At 41.5% G+C, this 21,863-nt stretch overlaps 1 protein-coding gene across 1 annotated transcript; it reads right to left on the bottom strand.

Annotated features, from left to right (window-relative positions):
* Positions 1-392: 392 nt before the first annotated feature.
* Positions 393-20,958, bottom strand: LOC112219803 (protein CutA homolog). Its single transcript, XM_024381313.1, has 6 exons — positions 20,579-20,958; positions 19,115-19,263; positions 6,132-6,191; positions 1,285-1,330; positions 1,122-1,171; positions 393-981 (listed from the first exon to the last, which is right to left on the bottom strand). Exons 1-6 carry the CDS (start codon positions 20,681-20,683, stop codon positions 879-881), a joined length of 513 nt encoding a protein of 170 aa, XP_024237081.1. The 5' UTR covers positions 20,684-20,958; the 3' UTR covers positions 393-878.
* Between the last annotated feature and the right edge of the window lie 905 nt (positions 20,959-21,863).

Consider the following 21,863-nt stretch of genomic DNA (forward strand, 5'->3'; position numbering starts at 1 on the left):
TGGGATTGTGATGAAAGAAATAAAAGCTGAAATAAATAATTCTCTCTACTATTATTCTGACATTTCACATTCTTAAAATAAAGTGGTGATCCTAACTGACCTAAGACAGAGCATTTTTACTTGGATTAAATGTCAGGAATTGTGAAAAACAGAGTTTAAATGTATTTGGTTAAAGGTGTATGTAAACTTCCGACTTAAACTGTATGTATCACCTTAAGGAATAAGGAACGCATTTGTGCCATCATATATTACAAAAAGTTATCCGTAGAACACAAATCTCAAACAGTGTTCAAGATTCCCTCTCAAAATGCAGTGCAATCAACTCTTTGGTTCACAGTGAAACGGTAAACAGGGGTGCTCTGTCATCTAGAGAGAAACCAGATAAGTAAAAGGAATGTGATTTAATCTAACATGAATCTGATGTTTTAGGAATACAATGCAATATAAATTATTTGAAATAAACAGTCTAATGTAACTAATACCTTGAATCAACACTGAATATTATTATTTAATGTTGAATGTTTTTTCGAGAATTATCTGCAGATCTGGAGCTACAAACTCTTTCTTTTCTGACAAACTGACATTGAACGTTACAGAGGTCATGTCAAGCTCGGAATTTCAATGGCAACAACAGGACCTGTATAAAACAGAGCCAAAACAACTCTGAGTCAATATCAATGTCATGGTGGGAGGAGCTAAACATTTAGTATCTGTGGATCAAGTTCAAAAGCAAGAGTTTGAACTTGGAACCCTTCAAGCCAATCCAAAGGTTGCTGGTTCCCAGCCAATCGCTGTTGCCTTACTCTCCAGTTAACCAATAGATTGGAGATTCACGTCCAATAATATCACACGTCATTGAGAATATTCTCCCTCATTGGTCAGTCGTCAGGAACCGCCTCATCCACCCACTTCAAATAGGGCAGGCTCCCGTCCTCCACAGGGAAACTAAGCACCTCTGGAGTCTCATAGGGATGCACAGACCTGGGGAGGAGCAACAACACATACATTATGTAGCAGGTGCCTAAGTTAGCTTTGCTACTGCCTTCCTGAGACCTGAAGTTCTGTTTCCCCAGACCCAATTGCTTGGGATAATTTCTATAAAAAAAACAAATGTAACTTACTTGACATAGTCTATGAGCCTTTGGGTCTTCGAGGTCCTCGTCTTCACCAACTACAATGCAGAAAAATCCTAGCTATTACTCTGGAAAGTTGGTTTCAACAACCAGTGTAATACTGAACGACCGGCCAGAGACATGAAAACATAGCTCTACTAAATAACTTTACCATCAGAATTTCCGTCGCATCTTGAATCTCCCCTTTCCAGTAATACCTATGGGACAAAAATAAAAACCTTTGGGACATTCACAGTAGTAAACTGTACATGGGTTGTTCAATGAAACGAGTGCCTTTGATATTTTAAGTAGATATTGAGCGCAAATATTGAATTTTAAAAGCTTGTTATATTAAATGATGTGCCCTTTAATATAGACCACATGGAACATTCAGTAAAATGCAGTATTTTGACATGTCCCTTTGTACATCCTCTGTGACTTCTAGGAGGATTTTAACTCACTTAACCCCAACATTTATCCAAGTTTACACCATCATTGTAGTTATTTTGTTCCTTTGACAAAGTCATTTCTGAAGATTATTATTCATATTAAGGTAAAAAAAAAAAAAAAAAATGTTCCCTCATTTTAAGGTCGACCCTGCTATGTGAACTGTTATGCGAAATCATAGTGTAAAGCAGCTGAGCTGGTTCTACTCTTTTTGACCATTTTCTGGTGGGAAAATGAGCAGGTCAAGCATAACACATTATTACACCCAGATAGACAGGCTAGAAATGTTTGAACAATTTAATGTCCAGTTTTGTGAAGTTTGCATTTAATTACCACTCCCTGTTACACACAACAAGCTTCCAATCCTCCTATCACAATTGGATTTATGGATGTATTATGGTGATGTCTTCAACCCTGTTATGGTAAACCATGTTACTTTATTTGGCACTTAATAGGCACATACTATAGTCTTTTTTTATTTAACATTTGAGATGGGAAAATAGTTTTTTTTATGAAGTTGAACGTGCTTTTTATGACAATGTTAAAATGAGGTGAAATAAAATAAATTAACTAATTTACACTATTCAAAAGGCACCTATTTGGTGGAACGATCCACATATGCAGATGTAGTAAACGGTATACTTCTGTGTAGTGTGATAGGCTAAATAATGCTCTTCAATGATAGAATAGTTTTTCTCCAACATTAATCTCTACCAGGAAGTTCGTCTCAAGACAAGCAAGCCTATCAGTGTACACATACACTTTGATTGACAGCTGTCCGATATTCACAGTTTCTCTACAGTGCCAAAGTCACACAATGGCCTGTTAATGTGAGGGTTCGTCACCTGTTTCTGGCCTGGTGGCTGTTGCTGTATCTTAATCCATCTTTCTCTATCTTTCTCTTAGGTCAATAAGAAGAAGAATGTGTGTTGTTTCTTGTATGCTTGTCAATGGTTAACCAGCTACTCAACAAGGTGCTACTGGATTTTCACCTTCAGGAAACAGAACAGCAGTGCCCTGCTACTAAAATAGTTACTTATCAATCAGTTAAAGCAAGAGCTCCAGAAGACTATTAGCATTCAAATGACTGTTGGTCTGTTTTACAAGTGTTTCATTACCGTTCGACAAACTTTCCTTATCTGACTCTCACCTTCTTTTGTTGACTCAATCACTATGTGATTATGCATTTACAGGCTTATAGACTTTAGAGAGAAACTTTCCCACTCTCCTACTAGTGGTGAGAGTAATTTACATTCAGACAACTAAACCAAAACAGTGTTTGCACAATTTAGACAGAAACGTTCCCACTCCCTTAGGCTATTAATGGTGAGAGTAATTTACATTCAAGTAACCACAACAGTGGGGGCTGTACACATTTCTTTTTACAAAAAAAACAACCATATACATACAAAAACAACATACAGACCGACGCACACAAACATCAATGACATCACACCTGCCCAGATCCACCTGTCAACCTGCCAAAATGACTACAGACCTGTAGCGCTCACATCCATAGCCATGAAGTGCTTGAAAGGTTGGTAATGCCTCACATCAACACCATTATCCCAGAAACCCTAGACCCACTCCAATTTGCACACCGCAACAGTGACACAACAGTGGTAGGCCTGATCACAGACAACAATGAGACAACCTATAGGGAGGAGGTCAGAGACCTGGCCGGGTGGTGCCAGAATAACAACCTATCCCTCAACGTAACCAAGACTAAGGAGATGATTGTGGACTACAGGAAAAGGAGGACCGAGCACGCCCCCATTCTCATCGACGGGGCTGTAGTGGAGCAGGTTGAGAGCTTCAAGTTCCTTGGTGTCCACATCAACAACAAACTAGAATGGTCCAAACACACCAAGACAGTCGCGAAGAGGGCACAACAAAGCCTATTCCCCCTCAGGAAGCTAAAAGGATTTGGCATGGGTCCTGAGATCCTCAAAAGGTTCCACAGCTGCAACATCGAGAGCATCCTGACTGGATGCATCACTGCCTGGTATGGCAACTGCTCGGCCTCCGACCGCAAGGAACACTACAGAGGGTAGTGCGTATGGCCCAGTACATCACTGGGACTAAGCTGCCTGCCATCCAGGACCTCTACACCAGGCAGTGCCAGAGGAAGGCCCTAAAAATTGTCAAAGACCCCAGCCACCCCAGTCATAGACTGTTCTCTCTACTACGCATGGAAAGCGCTACCGGAGTGCCAAGTCTAGGACAAAAAGGCTTCTCAATAGTTTTTACCCCCATGCCATAAGACTCCTGAACAGGTAATTAAATGCCCCAAACCCTCTTTTTACGCTGCTGCTACTCTCTGTTTATCATATATGCATAGTCACTTTAACTATACATTCATGTACATACTACCTCAATTGGGCCGACCAACCAGTGCTCCCGCACATTAGCTAACCGGACTATCTGCATTGTGTCCCACCACCCGCCAACCCCTCTTTTTACACTACTGCTACTCTCTGTTCATCATATATGCATAGTCACTTTAACCATATCTACATGTACATACTACCTCAATTAGCCTGACTAACCTGTGTCTGTATGTAACATCGCTACTTTTATAGCCTCACTACTGTATATAGCCTGTATTTTTACTGTTTTAATTCTTTACTTACCTGACATCTTTTTTGCACTATTGGTTAGAGCCTGTAAGTAAGCATTTCACTGTAAGGTCTACACCTGTTGTATTTGGCGCACGTGACAAATAAACTGTGATGTTATTTGATTAGATTTTTTTGAGAGATATTGGTTCTTGTAGAATCGGTTTTCTTCCATATTGTTATAGTGTTCTTAACTATGAAGACGTAAATGTTCTTAGCTTTATCCTTTGAAAATAGACACGTGTAAAGATTCAGTCGGTGAGCATGTGTATCTCTTTAGTGCACTTAACAATAAGTCTTGGGTGGCGAGTTGATACAATTCCAAGTCTCAGTAGTTTCCTTAGCAATGGATATCCACACTCAGGAAGGGTGTGTGTGTGTGTGTTTGTGTGAGTGTGTGGGGGTTGGTTCTTCTATCCTTGTGGGGACCTAAAATCCCCAAAAGTCCTCACAAGGATAGTAAAGACAAGGATAGTAAATTCTCCCATGTGGGGAAAATTCCCACATCCCAAGTGGACAAAGGCTATTTTAAGCTTATGGGTTAGGTTTAGGGTTAGGGTTACAGTTTGGGTTAAGGTAAAGGTAAGGGGTTAGGGTTAGGGTTACAGTTTGGGTTAAGGTAAAGGTAAAGGGTTAGGGTTAGGGTTACAGTTTGGGTTAAGGTAAAGGTAAGGGGTTAGGGTTAGGGTTACAGTTTGGGTTAAGGTAAAGGTAAGGGGTTAGGGTTAGGGTTACAGTCTGGGTTAAGGTAAAGGTAAGGGGTTAGGGTTAGGGTTACAGTTTGGGTTAAGGTAAAAGTAAGGGGTTAGGGTTAGGGTTACAGTCTGGGTTAAGGTAAAGGTAAGGGGTTAGGGTTAGGGTTACAGTTTGGGTTAAGGTAAAGGTAAGGGGTTAGGGTTAGGGTTACAGTCTGGGTTAAGGTAAAGGTAAGGGGTTAGGGTTACAGTTTGGGTTAGTGTAAAGGTAAGGGGTTAGGGTTAGGGTTACAGTCTGGGTTAGAGTAAAGGTAAGGGGTTAGGGTTACAGTTTGGGTTAAGGTAAAGGTAAGGGGTTAGGGTTAGGGTTACAGTCTGGGTTAAGGTAAAGGTAAGGGGTTAGGGTTACAGTTTGGGTTAGTGTAAAGGTAAGGGGTTAGGGTTAGGGTTACAGTTTGGGTTAAGGTAAAGGTAAGGGGTTATGGTTAGGGTTACAGTCTGGTTTAAGGTAAAGGTAAGGGGTTAGGGTTACAGTTTGGGTTAGTGTAAAGGTAAGGGGTTAGGTTTAGGGTTAGGGTTACAGTCTGGGTTAGAGTAAAGGTAAGGGGTTAGGTTTAGGGTTAGTGTTACAGTTTGGGTTAGGGTAAGGTTTAGGGTTAGTGTTACAGTTTGGGTTAGGGTAAGGTTTAGGGTTAGTGTTACAGTTTGGGTTAGGGTAAGGGGTTAGGTTTAGGGTGAGGGTTACAGTTTGGGTAAAGGTAAGGGGTTAGGTTTAGGGTTACAGTTTGGGTTAGGGTAAAGGTAAGGGGCTAATTAGGGTTAGGGTTACAGTTTGGGTTAGGATAAATGTAAGGGGTTAGGGTAAAGGTAAGGGGTTAGGGTTAGTGTTACAGTTTGGGTTAGAGTAAAGGTAAGGGGTTAGTGCAGCGTTTCCCCTTTGTGGTCCTGAGGAACGAGTTTGGAAAACCCTGGGTTAGTGGTTAGGTTTAGGGTTATGGGTTAAGGTTGTGTGTGTGTGTGTGTGTGTGTGTGTGTGTGTGTGTGTGTGTGTGTGTGTGTATGTGTGTGTGTGTGTGTGTGTGTGTGTGTCCTGTGTGGCTCAGTTGGTAGAGAATGGTGCTTGCAATGCCAGTATTAGCTTCCCTTGGGGCAACCAGTACGGAAAATGTATGTAGTCACTACTGTAAGTCGCTCTGGATAAGAGTATCTGCTAAAATTGAAAACTTTGTGTGAACCAGACTGACACTGGCAGTACTTACATGGTGGAGGTCCTGGGCAGAATATTGATGCATGCTGCCATCCTCCTCTCCATAATGGCTCTGTTGGAGAGAAGAAGACGGAAGGGAGGAGAGGAGAGAGACAGCAACAATTATGATATCATTCAGTCATTTTGCAGATGTGTTGTTATTTTAAAGAATATTTGGCCTATTTAGTGTATGGCCCAGGGCCGTGCACAGAGCTTTCAGGAGACACGTGCTGAAACTGTACAAATGAATATCTCGAAATTCACAGCATACCAACAACTGCTTCTGTAGCAAAAATGTTACCATTTTTGAGAATAGGCCTTTTTAATTCTGCAACAGCACACTCACTCATCACAAATTGTAAGCAAGCTAGTTACAGAGCCTCATAAAGACATGATTGACATCGGTGTAACGGCTTTCCTCTTCCTCTTCTGATGAGGAGTAGCAAGGATCGGACGAATACGCAACATGGTAAGTGTTCATCTTGGTTTTTAATAAGAACACTGAACAAAACAATAAACAACAACGTGAAAAAACAAAACCGAAACGGAAAATAATCCCCCACAACTCAAAAGTGAAACCAAATTCTTATTTTCAATGAGGGCCTAGGAACAGTGGGTTAACTGCCTGTTCAGGGGCAGAACGACAGATTTGTACCTTGTCAGCTCGGGGGTTTGAACTTTCGCCAAGTACATTTAAACTCAGTTTTTCACAATTCCTGACATTTAATCCTAGTAAGAATTCCCTGGCTTAGGTCAGTTAGGATCACCACTTTATTTTAAGAATGTGAAATGTCAGAATAATAGTAGGGAGAATGATTTATTTCAGCTTTTATTTCTTTTATCACATTCCCAGTGGGTCAGTAGTTTACATACACTTAATTAGTATTTGGTAGTATTGCCTTTAAATTGTTTAACGTGGGTCAAACATTTCGGGTAGCCTTCCACAAGCTTCCCACAGTAAGTTGGGGGAATTTTGTCCCATTCCTTCTGACAGAGCAGATGTAACTGAATCAGGTTTGTAGGCCTCCTTGCTCGCACACGCTTTTTCACTTCTGCCCACAAATGTTCTATAGGATTTAGGTCAGGGCTTTGTAATGGCCACTCTAATACCTTGACTTTGTTGTCCTTAAACCATTTGCCACAACTTTGGAAGTATGCTTTGGGTCATTGTCCATTTGCGACCAAGCTTTAACTTCCTGACTGATATCTTGAGATGTTGCTTCAATATACTCACATAATGTTCCTCCCTCATGTTGCCATCTATTTTGTGAAGTGCACCAGTCCCTTCTGCAGCATAGCACCCCCACAACATGATGCTGCCACCTCCGGGCTTCACGGTTGGGATGGTGTTCTTCCGCTTGCAAGCCTCCCCATTTTTCCTCCAAACATAATGATGGTCATTATGGCCAAACAATTCTATTTTTGTTTCATCAGACCAGAGGACATTTCTCCAAAAAGTACGATCTTTATCCCCATGTGCAGTTGCAAACTGTAGTCTGGCTTTTTTATGGTGGTTTTGGAGCAGTGGCTTCTTCCTTGCTGAGTGGCCTTTCAGGTTATGTCGATATAGGACTCGTTTTACTGTGGATATAGATACTTTTGTACCTGTTTCCTCCTGCATATTCACAAGGTCCTTTGCTTGTATTCTGGTATTGATTTGCACTTTTCGCCCCAAAGTACGTTAATCTCTAGGAGACAGAATGTGTTTCCTTCCTGAACAGTATGACGACTGCATGGTCCCATGGTGTTTATGCTTGCGTAATATTGTTTGTACAGATGAACGTGGTACCTTCTGGCATTTGGAAATTGCTCCCAAGGATGAACCAGACTTGTGGAGGTCTACAATTGTTTTTCTGAGGTCTTGGTTGATTTATTTAGATTTTCCCATGATGTCAAGCAAAGAGGCACTGAGTTTGAAGGCAGGCCTTGAAATACATCCACAGGTACACCTCCAATTGACTGAAATTATGTCAAGCTTCTAAAGCCATGACATAATTTTTGGGCATTTTCCAAGCTGTTTAAAGGCACAGTCAATTTAGTGTATGTAAACTTCTGACCCACTGGAATTGTGATACAGTGAATTATAAGTGAAATAATCTGTTTGTAACAATTGTTGGAAAAATTGCTTGTATCATGCACAAAGTAGATGTCCTAACCGACTTGCCAAAACTATAGTTTGTTAACAAGAAATTTGTGGAGTTGTTGAAAAATGAGTTTTAATGACTCCAACCTAAGTGTATGTCAACTGTACATGTAAACTACCGTTCAAAAGTTTGGGGTCACTTCGAAATGTCCTTGTTTTTGTCCATTAAAATAACATCAAATTGATCAGAAATACATTGTTAAATGATGTACTGTAAATGACTGTTGTAGCTGGAAACTGAATATCTACATAGGCGTACAGAGGCCCATTATCAGCAATCATCACTCCTGTGTTCCAATGCCACGTTGTGTTAGCTAATCCAAGTTGATCATTTTAAAGGTCAAATTGGTCATTAGAAAACCATTTTGTAATTATGTTAGCACAGCTGTAAACTGTTCTTCTAATTAAAGAAGCAATAAAACGGGCCTTTAGACTAGTTGAGTATCTGGAGCATCAGCATTTGTGGGTTCGATTACAGGCTCAAAATGACCAGAAACAAAGTCTTTCTTCTGAAACAAAATCTTTCTTCTTCAGTCTATTCTTGTTCTGAGAAATTAAGTCTATTCTCTGTGAGAAATTGCCAAGAAACTGAAGATCTCGTACAACGCTGTATACTACTCACCTTCACAGAACAGCGCAAACTGGCTCTAAGCGGAATGGACAGAGGAGTGGGAGGCCCAGTGCACAATTGAGCAAGAGGACAAGTACATTAAAGTGTCTAGTTTGAGAAACAGATACCTCAGAAGTCATCAACTGACAGCTTCATTAAGTAGTACCCGCAAAACACCAGTCTCAACGTCAACAGTGCTGGCCTTCTAGGCAGAGTTGCTAAGAAAAAGCCATATCTCAGACATCTGACCAACATTCTGAAGGCACAGGGGGGAAAGGAGATCAAAATCCACGGCCAGTCCATTCAACTCGTCCAGGACCTGTCTGCTAGGCTTATGAAAAACAACGCAAGCAATACATTCCGATCAGACAGTCATTGGAGGGAAAAGGAATCAAATCTCAACTCTGCTTCCTGACAATGGTGTGGGTATGGAAGGGAACGAAAAGGATGGAATTCACAAGCGCTGATGAAGCCCTAATCAAGCTTCAACTGGCAGATTCAATAAATAGTACCCGCAAAACACCATTCTCAACGTCAACAGTGAAGAGGCGACTCCAGGATGCTGGTCTTCTAGGCATTTCTCTGTCCAGTGTCTGTGTTCTTTTGCCCATTGTAATATTTGTATTTTATTTGCCAGTCTGAGATATGGCTTAATCTTTGCAACTCTGCCTAGAAGACCAGCATCCTGGAGTCACCTGTGTTTTTTTTTATACATTGGATAAAAGTAGATACTCAGAGCTAGAAAATTGTATGTCATACAGTACAGTTAAGGAACAATGAGAAAGTAATTCTGCTTTTAAAGTTGATAAACTTATAACCTCACCTTTGAGAAAATGCCCCTTGAATGTTTTGGTAAACCTACTGGAGCACTCTTTGTTTACACCCATTCAGCGTATTTCACACCCTCTTGAACCTTAGCCCCACCCATCTCCTTAAGGATTCACGTGAGGCCATTTACTAAACAAACAAAGTTTCAAGTCTAAATGCTGGTTTATACTACGTCTATCGACAGTTGTCTCAGTGACATCATGAATAGTATACTGTCTTCCAAAATCAAACTTCGTTAACGTCGTTGTCGTTATAAAAAAGTGCAAACACAAACTACAGGCTGCATGACATCAGCAGCTTGGTGGTCCAAAATAGCTTAACTAGTGTATTTTAACACCAATAAACCCACCCGTTTAAAAATGAATTTAGTATATGTCAATCTAGCAAACCAGACAACTAAAAGTAACTTTCTTAACAATGTTTTGGTTAGTTTCTAGCTTGTTAGCTAGATAGCTAATGTTAAGCAAACTGGCTAGCCAATTCAAATAATGATCATATCCTGTAGCTGACAACATCTTCACTTTAGCTCATTTGTCTTCAATATTACAGGAAAATTTGCTTACAACAAGATCATTATTTACAAGTTAATGGCGAGCCAATTACAGAAAATTGCTTATGGTTGTGAGTGTGACAAAATAAAAGCAGGGCATTCTACCTGAGAATATTAGAACTTGGACACTGTCTCGTTGGCCTAACATTATATACTAATTTGACTTTGTTGTGATGTTCTTCACATTACCATCTCTCATAAACACATACTATATAAAATCAAATTAAAGTGTATATTAAAGGATACAGAAGGTGTAGTGAAATGGTTACTTGCATAGTGGAGTATTTTGTTTGGACATGTAGCTAGCTAGCTAAACAATGAACCATAATCCCAACTCATAACATTACTACCCTGAATCTGCAGATAGCTAACCAACCAGGAAAGGATTACCTACACATGCTGAACAGCTCATGTTATAGACATAAGCATGCTACATGGCAGACCAACATGAACTCATCTCTCGACATGTCCAGCCAATCCATTATCTCAGCCAATCAGCTTGCGGGAAAGTTCCTGTCTCTTTCCGTGGCTAAATCAACTAGACTCCTAATTTAACAGTTTTATTCGTAGTTACAGATGGCATACAAGTTTGTTATTAAGGTATATGAAAGGTCACATGTTCCAGTAGGCATTCCTGCCCAAAAATACGTATACGTTCAAATGGCTCTCCTGAGAAGTATTAACGTGTGACACATGCCTACTTTCCTAAAACAAGTTCCTTCAAGGGGCATCTATTTTTAATGACTTCTCAATGACCTGAAAAAGATCATCTATTTACGTTAATATTTTTTATTCAAATTTAGTCTATTGCAAGAGTTATATTAAACTCTGTTTTTATTGTCAATGCAACCAAATATCAACATTTGAAGGAGATGTACCTTCTGCTTGGATAGTTCCATCTGTGCCTCTGACTTAATCTGGCTTTATTTCCAGTTTGTCTACAAATATGTTGGATTCACATCTCCATCTCAGGCAAAAATGTAAAGAATAGGGGCAATGTTGTTACATCTAATGCCTGTTTACCTGAGGATGATGCCACGCAGGTGTTTGTAGGCGTGTACACATGCATATACACACACTCACATTCAAACGCACACACGTGCACATACACGGACACACACACACACACACACACACACACACACACACACACACACACACACACACACACACACACACACACACACACACATATACAGTGGGGCAAAAAAGTATGTAGTCAGCCACCAAAATTGTGCAAGTTCTCCCACTTAAAAAGATGAGAGAGGCCTGTCATTTTCATCATAGGTACACTTCAACTATAACAGACACAATGAGGGGAAAAAAATCCAGAAAATCACATTGTAGGATTTTTAATGAATTTATTTGCAAATTATGGTGGAAAATAAGTATTTGGTGACCTACAAACAAGCATGATTTCTGGCTCTCACAGACCTGTAACTTCTTCTTTAAGAGGCTCCTCTGTCCTCCACTCGTTACCTGTATTAATGGCACCTGTTTGAACTTGTTATCAGTATAAAAGACACCTGTCCAGAACCTCAAACAGTCACACTCCAAAATCCACTATGGCCAAGACCAAAGAGCTGTCAAAGGACACCAGAAACAAAATTGTAGACCTGTACCAGGCTGGGAAGACTGAATCTGCAATAGGTAAGCAGCTTGGTTTGAAGAAATCAACTGTGGGAGCAATTATTAGGAAATAGAAGACATACAAGACCACTGATAATCCCTCGATCTGGTGCTCCATGCAAGATCTCACCACGTGGGGTCAAAATGATCACAAGAACGGTGAGCAAAAATCCCAGAACCACACAGGGGGACCTAGTGAATGACCTGCAGAGAGCTGGGACCAAAGTAACAAAGCCTACCATCAGAAAGGGCATTGAAGATGAAACGTGGCTGGGTCTTTCAGCATGACAATGATCCCAAACACACCGCCCGGGCAACGAAGGAGTGGCTTCGTAAGAAGCATTTCAAGGTCCTGGAGTGGCCTAGCCAGTCTCCAGATCTCAACCCCATAGAAAATCTTTGGAGGGAGTTGAAAGTCCGTGTTGCCCAGCAACAGCCCCAAAACATCACTGCTCTAGAGGAGATCTGCATGGAGGAATGGGCCAAAATACCAGCAACAGTGTGTGAAAACCTTGTATAGACTTACAGAAAACATTTGACCTCTGTCATTGCTAAGAAAGGTTATATAACAAAGTATTGAGATAAACTTTTGTTATTGACCAAATACTTATTTTCCACCATAATTTGCAAATAGATTAATTAAAAATCCTACAATGTGATTAAAAAAAAAAAAATTCTCATTTTGTCTGTTATAGTTGAAGTGTACCTACCCACTGTATGTAAATAGTGCCATACATGCAATCAAACGTATTCAGGGTGCCATGCTGTTAGGATTTTTGTTGTACTTGATGTTTTTTGTTTTTTTGCATTGATGTTTTCTGTGTTCGTTAGTTTTTCTCTTTTTTCTCTTTTGTTCCTTTTGATGGTTGTTTGTGCATTGGGGACAGGGGGATGGGTGCTTGGAGGGAAGGGATTGGAATGATTTTATTCTATTCTATTATGACTTTTCTTTATCTCGGGGTTTGGGACTGGGGGGTCTCGGATGGTTGAGGGGCAGCTCTCAAAGGAAACTTTGGGGGGGATTTTAGAGGGCTGGTCGCCTGGGGGTTGGGAGCTTGGGCTGGTGGCTGATAAGTCACTGGTTCAGGTCCCCTTTTTTTGACCTTGTTGGAGATCTGTCGACGTGCCCTTGAGCAGGACGTTGACCCTGGTTTCTTCTGTGGGTCATTCTGGATGGGAGTCTGTTAGACGACTGAATGTAATGTTGAGCTGCTTCACTGCAGTTGAATTGTATGTTTTAACATAACATATTTTTAAAGTTAAATAATAAGACTAAATCAAATCAAATCAAACTTCTGCGGCGAGAGACAGATTTATTTACATAGCAATTCAGTTTAGCATTTCCTGTTGACATATCAGTGCAACATAACACTCAAGTGTTTTAGTACTATATCTCTTGACACAATGATGAAAATAATCATGGCCTCTAAATCTTCAAGCTGCATACTGGACCCTATTACAACCAAACTACTGAAAGAGCTTCTTCCTGTGCTTGGCCCTCCTATGTTGAACATAATAAACGGCTCTCTATCCACCGGATGTGTACCAAACTCACTAAAAGTGGCAGTAATAAAGCCTCTCTTGAAAAAGCCAAACCTTGACCCAGAAAATATTTTTAAAACTATCGGCCTGTATCGAATCTTCCATTCCTCTCAACATTTTTAGAAAAGGATGTTGCACAGCAACTCACTGCCTTCCTGAAGACAAACAATGTATACGAAATGCTTCAGTGCTATGATGGGGTGTAAAACCAGACTGAGACTGGACTTGTGAAGGTGGTAAATTACCTTTTAATGGCATCAGACCGAGGCTCTGCATCTGTCCTTGTGCTCCTAGACCTTAGTGCTGCTTTTGATACCATCGATCACCACATTCTTTTGGAGAGATTGGAAACCCAAATTGGTCTACATGGACAAGTTCTGGCCTGGTTTAGATATTATCTGTCGGAAAGATATCTGTTTGTCTCTGTGAATGGTTTGTCCTCTAACAAATCAACTGTACATTTTTGGTGTTCTTCAAGGTTCCGTTTTAGGACCACTATTGTTTTCACTATATGTTTTACCTCTTGGGATTGTCATTCGAAAACATAATGTTAACTTTCACTGCTATGTGGATGACACACAGCTGTACATTTCAATGAAACATGGTGAATCCCCAAAATTGTCCTCGCTAAGAAGCCTGTGTGGAAGTGGATGGCTGCAAACGTTCTACTTTTAAACTCAGACAAAACAGAGATGCTTGTTCTAGGTCCCAAGAAACAAAGAGATCTTCTGCTGAATCTGACAAATAATCTTAATGGTTGTACAGTCATTTCAAATAAAACTGTGAAGGACCTCGGCGTTACTCTGGACCCTGAGCTCTCTTTTGACGAACATATCAAGACTGTTTCAAGGACAGCTTTTTTCCATCTACGTAACAATGCAAAAATCTGAAACTTTCTGTCCAAAAATGATGCAGAAAAATTAATCCATGCTTTTGTTACTTCTAGGTTAGACTACTGCAATGCTCTACTTTCCGGCTACCCGGATAAAGCACTAAATAAACTTCAGTTAATGTTAAATACGGCTGCTAGAATCCTGACTAGAACCAAAGAAATTGATCATATTATTCCAGTGCTAGCCTCCCTACACTGGCTTCCTGTCAAGGCAAAGGCTGATTTCAAGGTTTTACTGCTAACCTACAAAGCATTACATGGGCTTGCTCCTACTTATCTCTCTGATTTGGTCCTGCCGTACATACCTACACATACGCAGGCCTCCTAATTGTCCCTAGAATTTCTAAGCAAACAGTTGGAGGCAGGGCTTTTTCCTATAGAGCTCAATTTTTATGGAATGGTCTGCCTAACCATGTGAGAGACGCAAACTCAGTCTCAACCTTTAAGTCTTTACTGAAGACTCATCTCTTCAGTGGGTCATATGATTGAGTGTAGTCTGGCACAGGAGTGTGAAGGTGAACGGAAAGGCTCTGGAGCAACGAACCGCCCTTGCTGTCTCTGCTTGGCCGGTTCCCCTCTTTCCACTAGGATTCTCTGCCTCTTACCCTATTACGGGGGCTGAGTCACTGGTACTCTTTCATGCTGTCTCTAGGAGGGGTGCGTCACTTGACTGGGTTGAGTCACTGATGTGATCTTCCTGTCTGGGTTGGCGCCCCCCCCTTGGGTTGTGCCATGGCGGAGATCTTTGTGGGCTATACTCGGCCTTGTTTCAGGATGGTAAGTTGGTGGTTGAAGATATCCCTCTAGTGGTGTGGGAGCTGTGCTTTGGCAAAGTGGGTGGGGTTATATCCTTCCTGTTTGGTCCTGTCTGGGGGTATCATCGGATGGGGCCACAGTGTCTCCTGACCCCTCCTGTATTTATGCTGCCATAGTTTGTGTCGGGGGGCTAGGGTCAGTTTGTTATATCTGGAGTACTTCTCCTGTCTTATCCGGTGTCCTGTGTGAATTTAAGTATGCTCTCTCTAATTCTCTCCTTCTCTCTTTCTTTCTCTCTCTGAGGACCTGAGGCCTAGGACCATGCCTCAGGACTACCTGGCATGATGACTCCTTGCTGTCCCCAGTCCACCTGGCTATGCTGCTGCTCCAGTTTCAGCTGTTCTGCCTGCGGCTATGGAATCCTGACCTGTTCACCGGACTTGCTACCTGTCCCAGACCTATTATTTGACCATGCTGGTCATTTATGAACATTTGAACATCTTGGCCATGTTCTGTTGTAATCTCCACCCGGCACAGCCAGAAGAGGACTGGCCACCCCTCATAGCCTGGTTCCTCTCTAGGTTTCTTCCTTGGTTTTTGGCCTTTCTAGGGAGTTTTTCCTAGCCAACGTGCTTCAATACCTGCATTGCTTGCTGTTTGTTGTTTGAGGCTGGGTTTCTGTACAGCACTTTGAGATATCAGCTGATGTACGAAGGGCTATATAAATACATTTGATTTGATTTAAAGTGTGACCTAGGTTATTCTGATTTTTTTTAATGAAGCCCATATACTGTATTCTCAACAATTTGAGACCAATTTGAGACCTCTTATGGGATAGATCTTTTCACACAGCCTCATCATTATTTGTTTAACAATTTATCAATTTCTTTTCTACAGTCTAGCCAAATATGGAAGGTTTGTTTCAATCTGGTAATGTTAAAAATACATTTGAACTAATATCACTTCTGCAGAAAGTGTCTCACTGCCCTCACGTTTGACCATTTCCTTATTTCTTTCCTCTGAAATTGTATAATTGTTAAAGAGAGATTTCTTCTTTTTAATAAGTATCTGGTGAGTGGCAGAATGAGTCAGAAATTATGTTGTAGCTTAGCTGAGAATGTCTGCTTGAGAGAAATTGTTGTTCTGATACTCTCACTCTGAAAGTTTTAAAGATGCACTATGCAGGAATCGCTCTGCCATTTCCTGGTTGCTAAAATTCGAAATGTTCAGTTTGTGTCAAAACAAGCAAGCATAGTGTAGAGAATCTTTGTACCATCTAAACCACTGTGAAATATATATATATACAAAATATATATATAGCATTTTCAGCTGTTTGAAGCTGGTGTACAAAATCAAAAGTAAAAGATGCAAATAAACTCAACTTAAGAATGGGACACAAAGAAAAATCACACATTGAATAGATCTACTGCTTTGTTAGATTTGCTTTCAATGAGAATGACAGATCTAAACATTTTTGTGTGAATTTGATCGGGTCGCCCAGAAAGTTATGTATTGCAGCTTTAAATATATATCTATAAATGTTATATTAATTTCAGTTAGTCTACAAATTAATAGTGGACATGTTGGATTTGCATCTATATCTCAACCAAAACTCAAGGTTAAAGAATAGGACTAAAATAAATCAAATCTCTGAAGAACAGAAGTTAGGTGATGCAACAGGACAACAACCCAAAAGACAGAAGTAAATCAACAACAGAATGGCTTGAACAGAAGAAAATACGCCTTCTGGAGTGGCCCAGTCAGTCCTGACCTTCTGGAGTGGCCCAGTCAGTCCTGACCTTCTGGAGTGGCCCAGTCAGTCCTGACCTTCTGGAGTGGCCCAGTCAGTCCTGACCTTCTGGTGTGGCCCAGTCAGTCCTGACCTTCTGGAGTGGCCGAGTCAGTCCTGACCTTCTGGAGTGGCCCAGTCAGTCCTGACCTTCTGGAGTGGCCCAGTCAGTCCTGACCTTCTGGAGTGGCCCAGTCAGAGTCCTGACCTTCTGGAGTGGCCCAGTCAGTCCTGACCTGGAGTCTGGAATGGCCCAGTCTGTCCTGAGTCAGTCCTGACCTTCTGGAGTGGCCCAGGCAGAGTCCCTGACCTTCTGGTGTGGCCCAGTCAGTCCTGACCTTCTGGAATGGCCGAGTCAGTCCTGACCTTCTGGAGTCCCAGTCCTGACCTTCTGGAGTGGCCCAGTCAGAGTCCTGACCTTCTGGAGTGGCCCAGTCAGTCCTGACCTTCTGGAGTGGCCCCTGAGTCAGTCCCTGACCTTCTGGAGTGGCCCAGTCAGTCCTGACCTTCTGGAGTGGCCCAGTCAGTCCTGACCTTCTGGAGTGGCCCAGTCAGAGTCCTGACCTTCTGGAGTGGCCCAGTCAGAGTCCTGACCTTCTGGAGTGGCCCAGTCAGAGTCCTGACCTTCTGGAGTGGCCACCTTCTGTGGCCCAGTCAGTCCTGAACTTCTGGTGTGGCCCAGTCCCTGACCTTCTGGTGTGGCCCAGTCAGTCCTGACCTTCTGGAGTGGCCCAGTCAGAGGCCTGACCTTCTGGAGTGGCCCAGTCTGTCCTGACCTTCTGGAGTGGCCCAGTCAGAGTCCTGACCTTCTGGAGTGGCCCAGTCAGAGTCCTGACCTTCTGGAGTGGTCCAGTCAGAGTCCTGACCTTCTGGAGTGGCTCAGTCAGAGTCCTGACCTTCTGGAGTGGCCCAGTCAGTCCTGACCTTCTGGAGTGGCCCAGTCAGAGTCCTGACCTTCTGGAGTGGCCCAGTCAGTCCTGACCTTCTGGAGTGGCCCAGTCAGTCCTGACCTTCTGGAGTGGCCCAGTCAGTCCTGACCTCAACCCAATTGAGATGCTGTGGCATGACCTCAAGAGAGCAGTTCACACCAGGCATCCCAAGAATATTGTGGAACTGAAATAGTTTTGTAAAGAGGAATGATCCAAAATTGCTCCTCACCGTTGTGCAGGTCTGATCCTCAACTACAGAAAACGTTTGGTTGAGGTTATTGCTGCCAAAGGAGGGTCAACATGTTTTTAAATCCAAGGGTTCACATACTTTTCCAACCTGCACTGTGAATGTTTACATGGTGTGTTCAATAAAGACATGAAAAATTATAATTGTTTGCGTGTTATTAGTTTAAGCAGACTGTGTTTGTCTATTGTTGTGACTTAGATGAAGATCAGATAAAATGTTTTGACCAATTTATGCAGATATCCAGGTAATTCGAAAGGGTTCACATACTTTTCATTCCCACTATATACTGTATATATATTGTCTTTTTTTTGTTGAATCCTGGGTTGAATTGAAATAATAGCTGTATACTTATGCTAAAATGTTTAGTATATTCTATTGAGCCATTTACTTTATATTCTTATCTTTTATAATTTATTATTGTTGTTGCATTTTTGAGAAGGAACCTGCAAGGAAGCATTTCGTTGGACTGTAATAATTAATAAATAAGTAGTAATTTTTATTAATTTATTCTATTTAGTGAGACACACATTTAGTGAGACACACACAGACGAAACATAATTTCCCTCCCATCTAAATGATTCTGTCCTAAAAGATTTATTCAACACTGCCGTGCCGCTCAGCCTCTCTAACCACTAACTCAATATCTAGGGTGAAGGTACCCAGGTTAGGACAAGATAATAAAGATAATAATAAAAAATAAACAGATTCATGGAACCAGCACCAACTAGCATCGCTGGTCCCATTGTTGAGAATTCTTCCTCATTTATGCAATGCATTATGGGATATTAGAATCTTCTTGTTTTAACCTCTATCTTCAACCTAGCTCATTCTCAGAAAATGCTCTAACCCTAACTCTACCTCATCAAAAGATGACATAGTGTTTGAGTGATCCTGTTTCACACAGTCGAAGTTGTGTTCAAGGGTTTTCCCCTCATTTTGTTTGGGTGCATTATGTTGTTAGGTAAACACAACCATCACATCGATTGGCCTAGAAGCATTTCACCACTGTGTGTAGTTTGTGTGTGGTGGGGTAGTATTGTTTAGTTACAGTGTGATAATGGTAGGCTGGACTGTAGCCTACCGGCCGATGTCCTTGGCTGTCTGTTCGTTGGGGCAGTTGACGAGGAGAACAGAGTGGTGTCCAGGTAGATAGCTCCCTGTAAAGGAAGAATGGAGCTTTCCACCCAGGAACCTCAGCATGGGATACATAGACATGGTCAACACCATTCCCTGGAGAAGAGGGAGGAGGAGGAACAGCAACATAATTCATTTCCCACCCACCTTGTGATCAGAATTGTTGTATTTAACCTTTATTTAACCAGGCAAGTCAATTAAGAACAAATTCTTATTTTCAATGTCGGCCTGACAAGAGGCAAAAGGCCTCCTGTGGGGACGGGGGATACATATTTTTTTTTTAAACAATGTCAAACAAAATGGACAACACAGACAGAAGACACTGGCAACAGCACAAATACAACAGCAAACAAACAGTGGATGTTTGTGTGAAGTATAACAACATGCTTCCTTACATAAGGCAATACAAACCATTGACATAGGGTGACAACTACAAACAACTACGTCTCAAAAACCTATTCATCTATGTGTCCTTTGAACTCCTCCAGGGACACCAGGTCCTGGGGTTTTAGGGAATTCCAAGACCAGGGGGCTGAGTAATGACAGGACCTTTTTCCATGCTCGGTTCTAATGTTCGGGACCGTTAGCATGAAACAAGATTGAGATCTAAGCATGTATGTGTTTTCATTTCGAGCTAGAAGAGAGGATAGGTAAAATGGCAGTTTTCCTAAAATGGCCTTAAAAGTAACAATGTACTGATTGATGGCATGCCACTTATGCCACATAACAAGTGTAATGCTTTCACATATCACTCCAGGTAGAACAAATTGTCCTTAAAAGACAGATCTAGGATCAGATACCCTACCTTTGACCCTGCATCAGTTGTTAGGCTATAAATCCCCCCTATTATAATCACATCTCTGAGTTGAGGTCACTTCAGGGCAAGTTGTGGAAGGAGTCAGGACATGGTCCCTGATGGTAATTCATTGGTCAGTGAACAATGCCAGGTATTATCCCTGCTGTCCCATCAGAATGTTGTGTCCAGGCTTAATCTTGGTGACTCTCTGTTCTCTATCCTCTTATTATTGTGCTCCCACAGCTGAATGGCTAGTTGGAACAGACAGAGGCCAATTTATAATCCTCTCTTTCTCTCGCTGCAGCCTCTCTCTGTCTCTCTGCAAGCAGCATGGCATGAGATGGAGTGATTGGCATTTGACTAAATGACAAAGTGACCCCTCCCCCAAAAAACATCTGTCAATAATTGTTTAGTACGAGAGAAGCATTTCACTTTAATAAAATAAATCTTTGACTATTTGGGGAGGGGTTTTCCCCCAGATATTGTATTGTTATAGGTAACTGATCTTATATAGACATTTGTGAATTATTGTAACAAAAGTGCATTCCAAAACGTTATTAATTTGCCATCTGGATACATTTCTATAATTGTATTCAACAAAAATAATGAACTTACCATACAGATCACGAACAATCCAAAACGACAGAGAGTTTGAACTAGGGACTGCTTGTGATATCGCGGGGACAGGAAGTCCATTTTACTGCCAGCAACAAACGTCATTCCGACCAAGAGTTATTCAGACTGTCAGGCCCGGGTTTGAGAGGGAGAGAACAGATGGCGTCTTGTGCGCTCAACTTGAACTGGAGAGGGTGGAGAGGATCTATAAGCAGCTATGCGCTTATACCCTCACCAATAAAGTTCTCGCTTCATAGTCCGTTGCCCATTTCTTGTGAATAATAGTCTATTTTTAATGTGCTAAATCTGCAAAGGTGAACTTTTCTGCTGGTGAAGCCACATTGTTGTGGATAGATAAGTGCAGTGACAGGTAGGTCGGATAGGACGGTCAACGACAGCACAGGAATCCGTGCTTGTCATTGGACGTTTGACACTTCCTGATACACCAACGTCCAACCAAACACAGGCATTGAACATAGGGCACCACCCCCGAACCCTGGCCGTAAGCGGCTTTCACTCCCTAATAAACATAAGTGCTTTTCACTGGATGAGAGGTAGAGGCTAGAGAGGAAGGCCTCTGTTGTGTGCAGATTAAAAATATAAACGGTTTTATTTTAGTGGGTGAGTTAATACTGTGGGGGTGGTCTTTTTGCCCGAGATGCAGATGGCTATATCGGTCTGCTATTACAGGACTATTAAAGGCCCAGTGCATTACTTTGGTGAAAAAATATACTGTAGTTTTAAAAAGTATTATTCTTTATTTGATTATTATTCAGATTTTACAGGGGTGCTGCAGCACCCTCAGCACCCCTACTTCCCGCAGCTATGCCCGCTCATTTGAAAGGAACAATTGAGTAGATCTATGAATAGACCTATGATAAGACATTTCCATTTATCTGTTCAGAAACAACCATGGTTGAGTTTATTGAACAAGCAATTTATCATTATAAAATATAGAACATGTTTTATGACGAGAAATTACATGCCCTAAACATATTGCTATACAGTAACTCACCTGTTGCATCATTGTAACAAAGAGAGTCACACACAGAGAATACATCAATGTTAATTTGAGGAACATGTTTTCCTTTTCAGACAATACTGTTGTTCCTTTATTAATCAAGACAATACTGGCTTTGTCCCAAATGACACCCTATTCCCTAATGGCATTTGTCAGAAGTTATGCACCATAAAGAGACTAGGGTGCAATTTAGGACACAAACACTGTCTTCCTATAACCCTCAGAGAGGAGGCACATTTAGGGCATGGTCATTTCGGGCATGGT

This window comes from Oncorhynchus tshawytscha, linkage group LG20 (assembly GCF_018296145.1).
Source record: "Oncorhynchus tshawytscha isolate Ot180627B linkage group LG20, Otsh_v2.0, whole genome shotgun sequence".
Classification (NCBI taxonomy): Eukaryota; Metazoa; Chordata; class Actinopteri; order Salmoniformes; family Salmonidae; genus Oncorhynchus; species Oncorhynchus tshawytscha.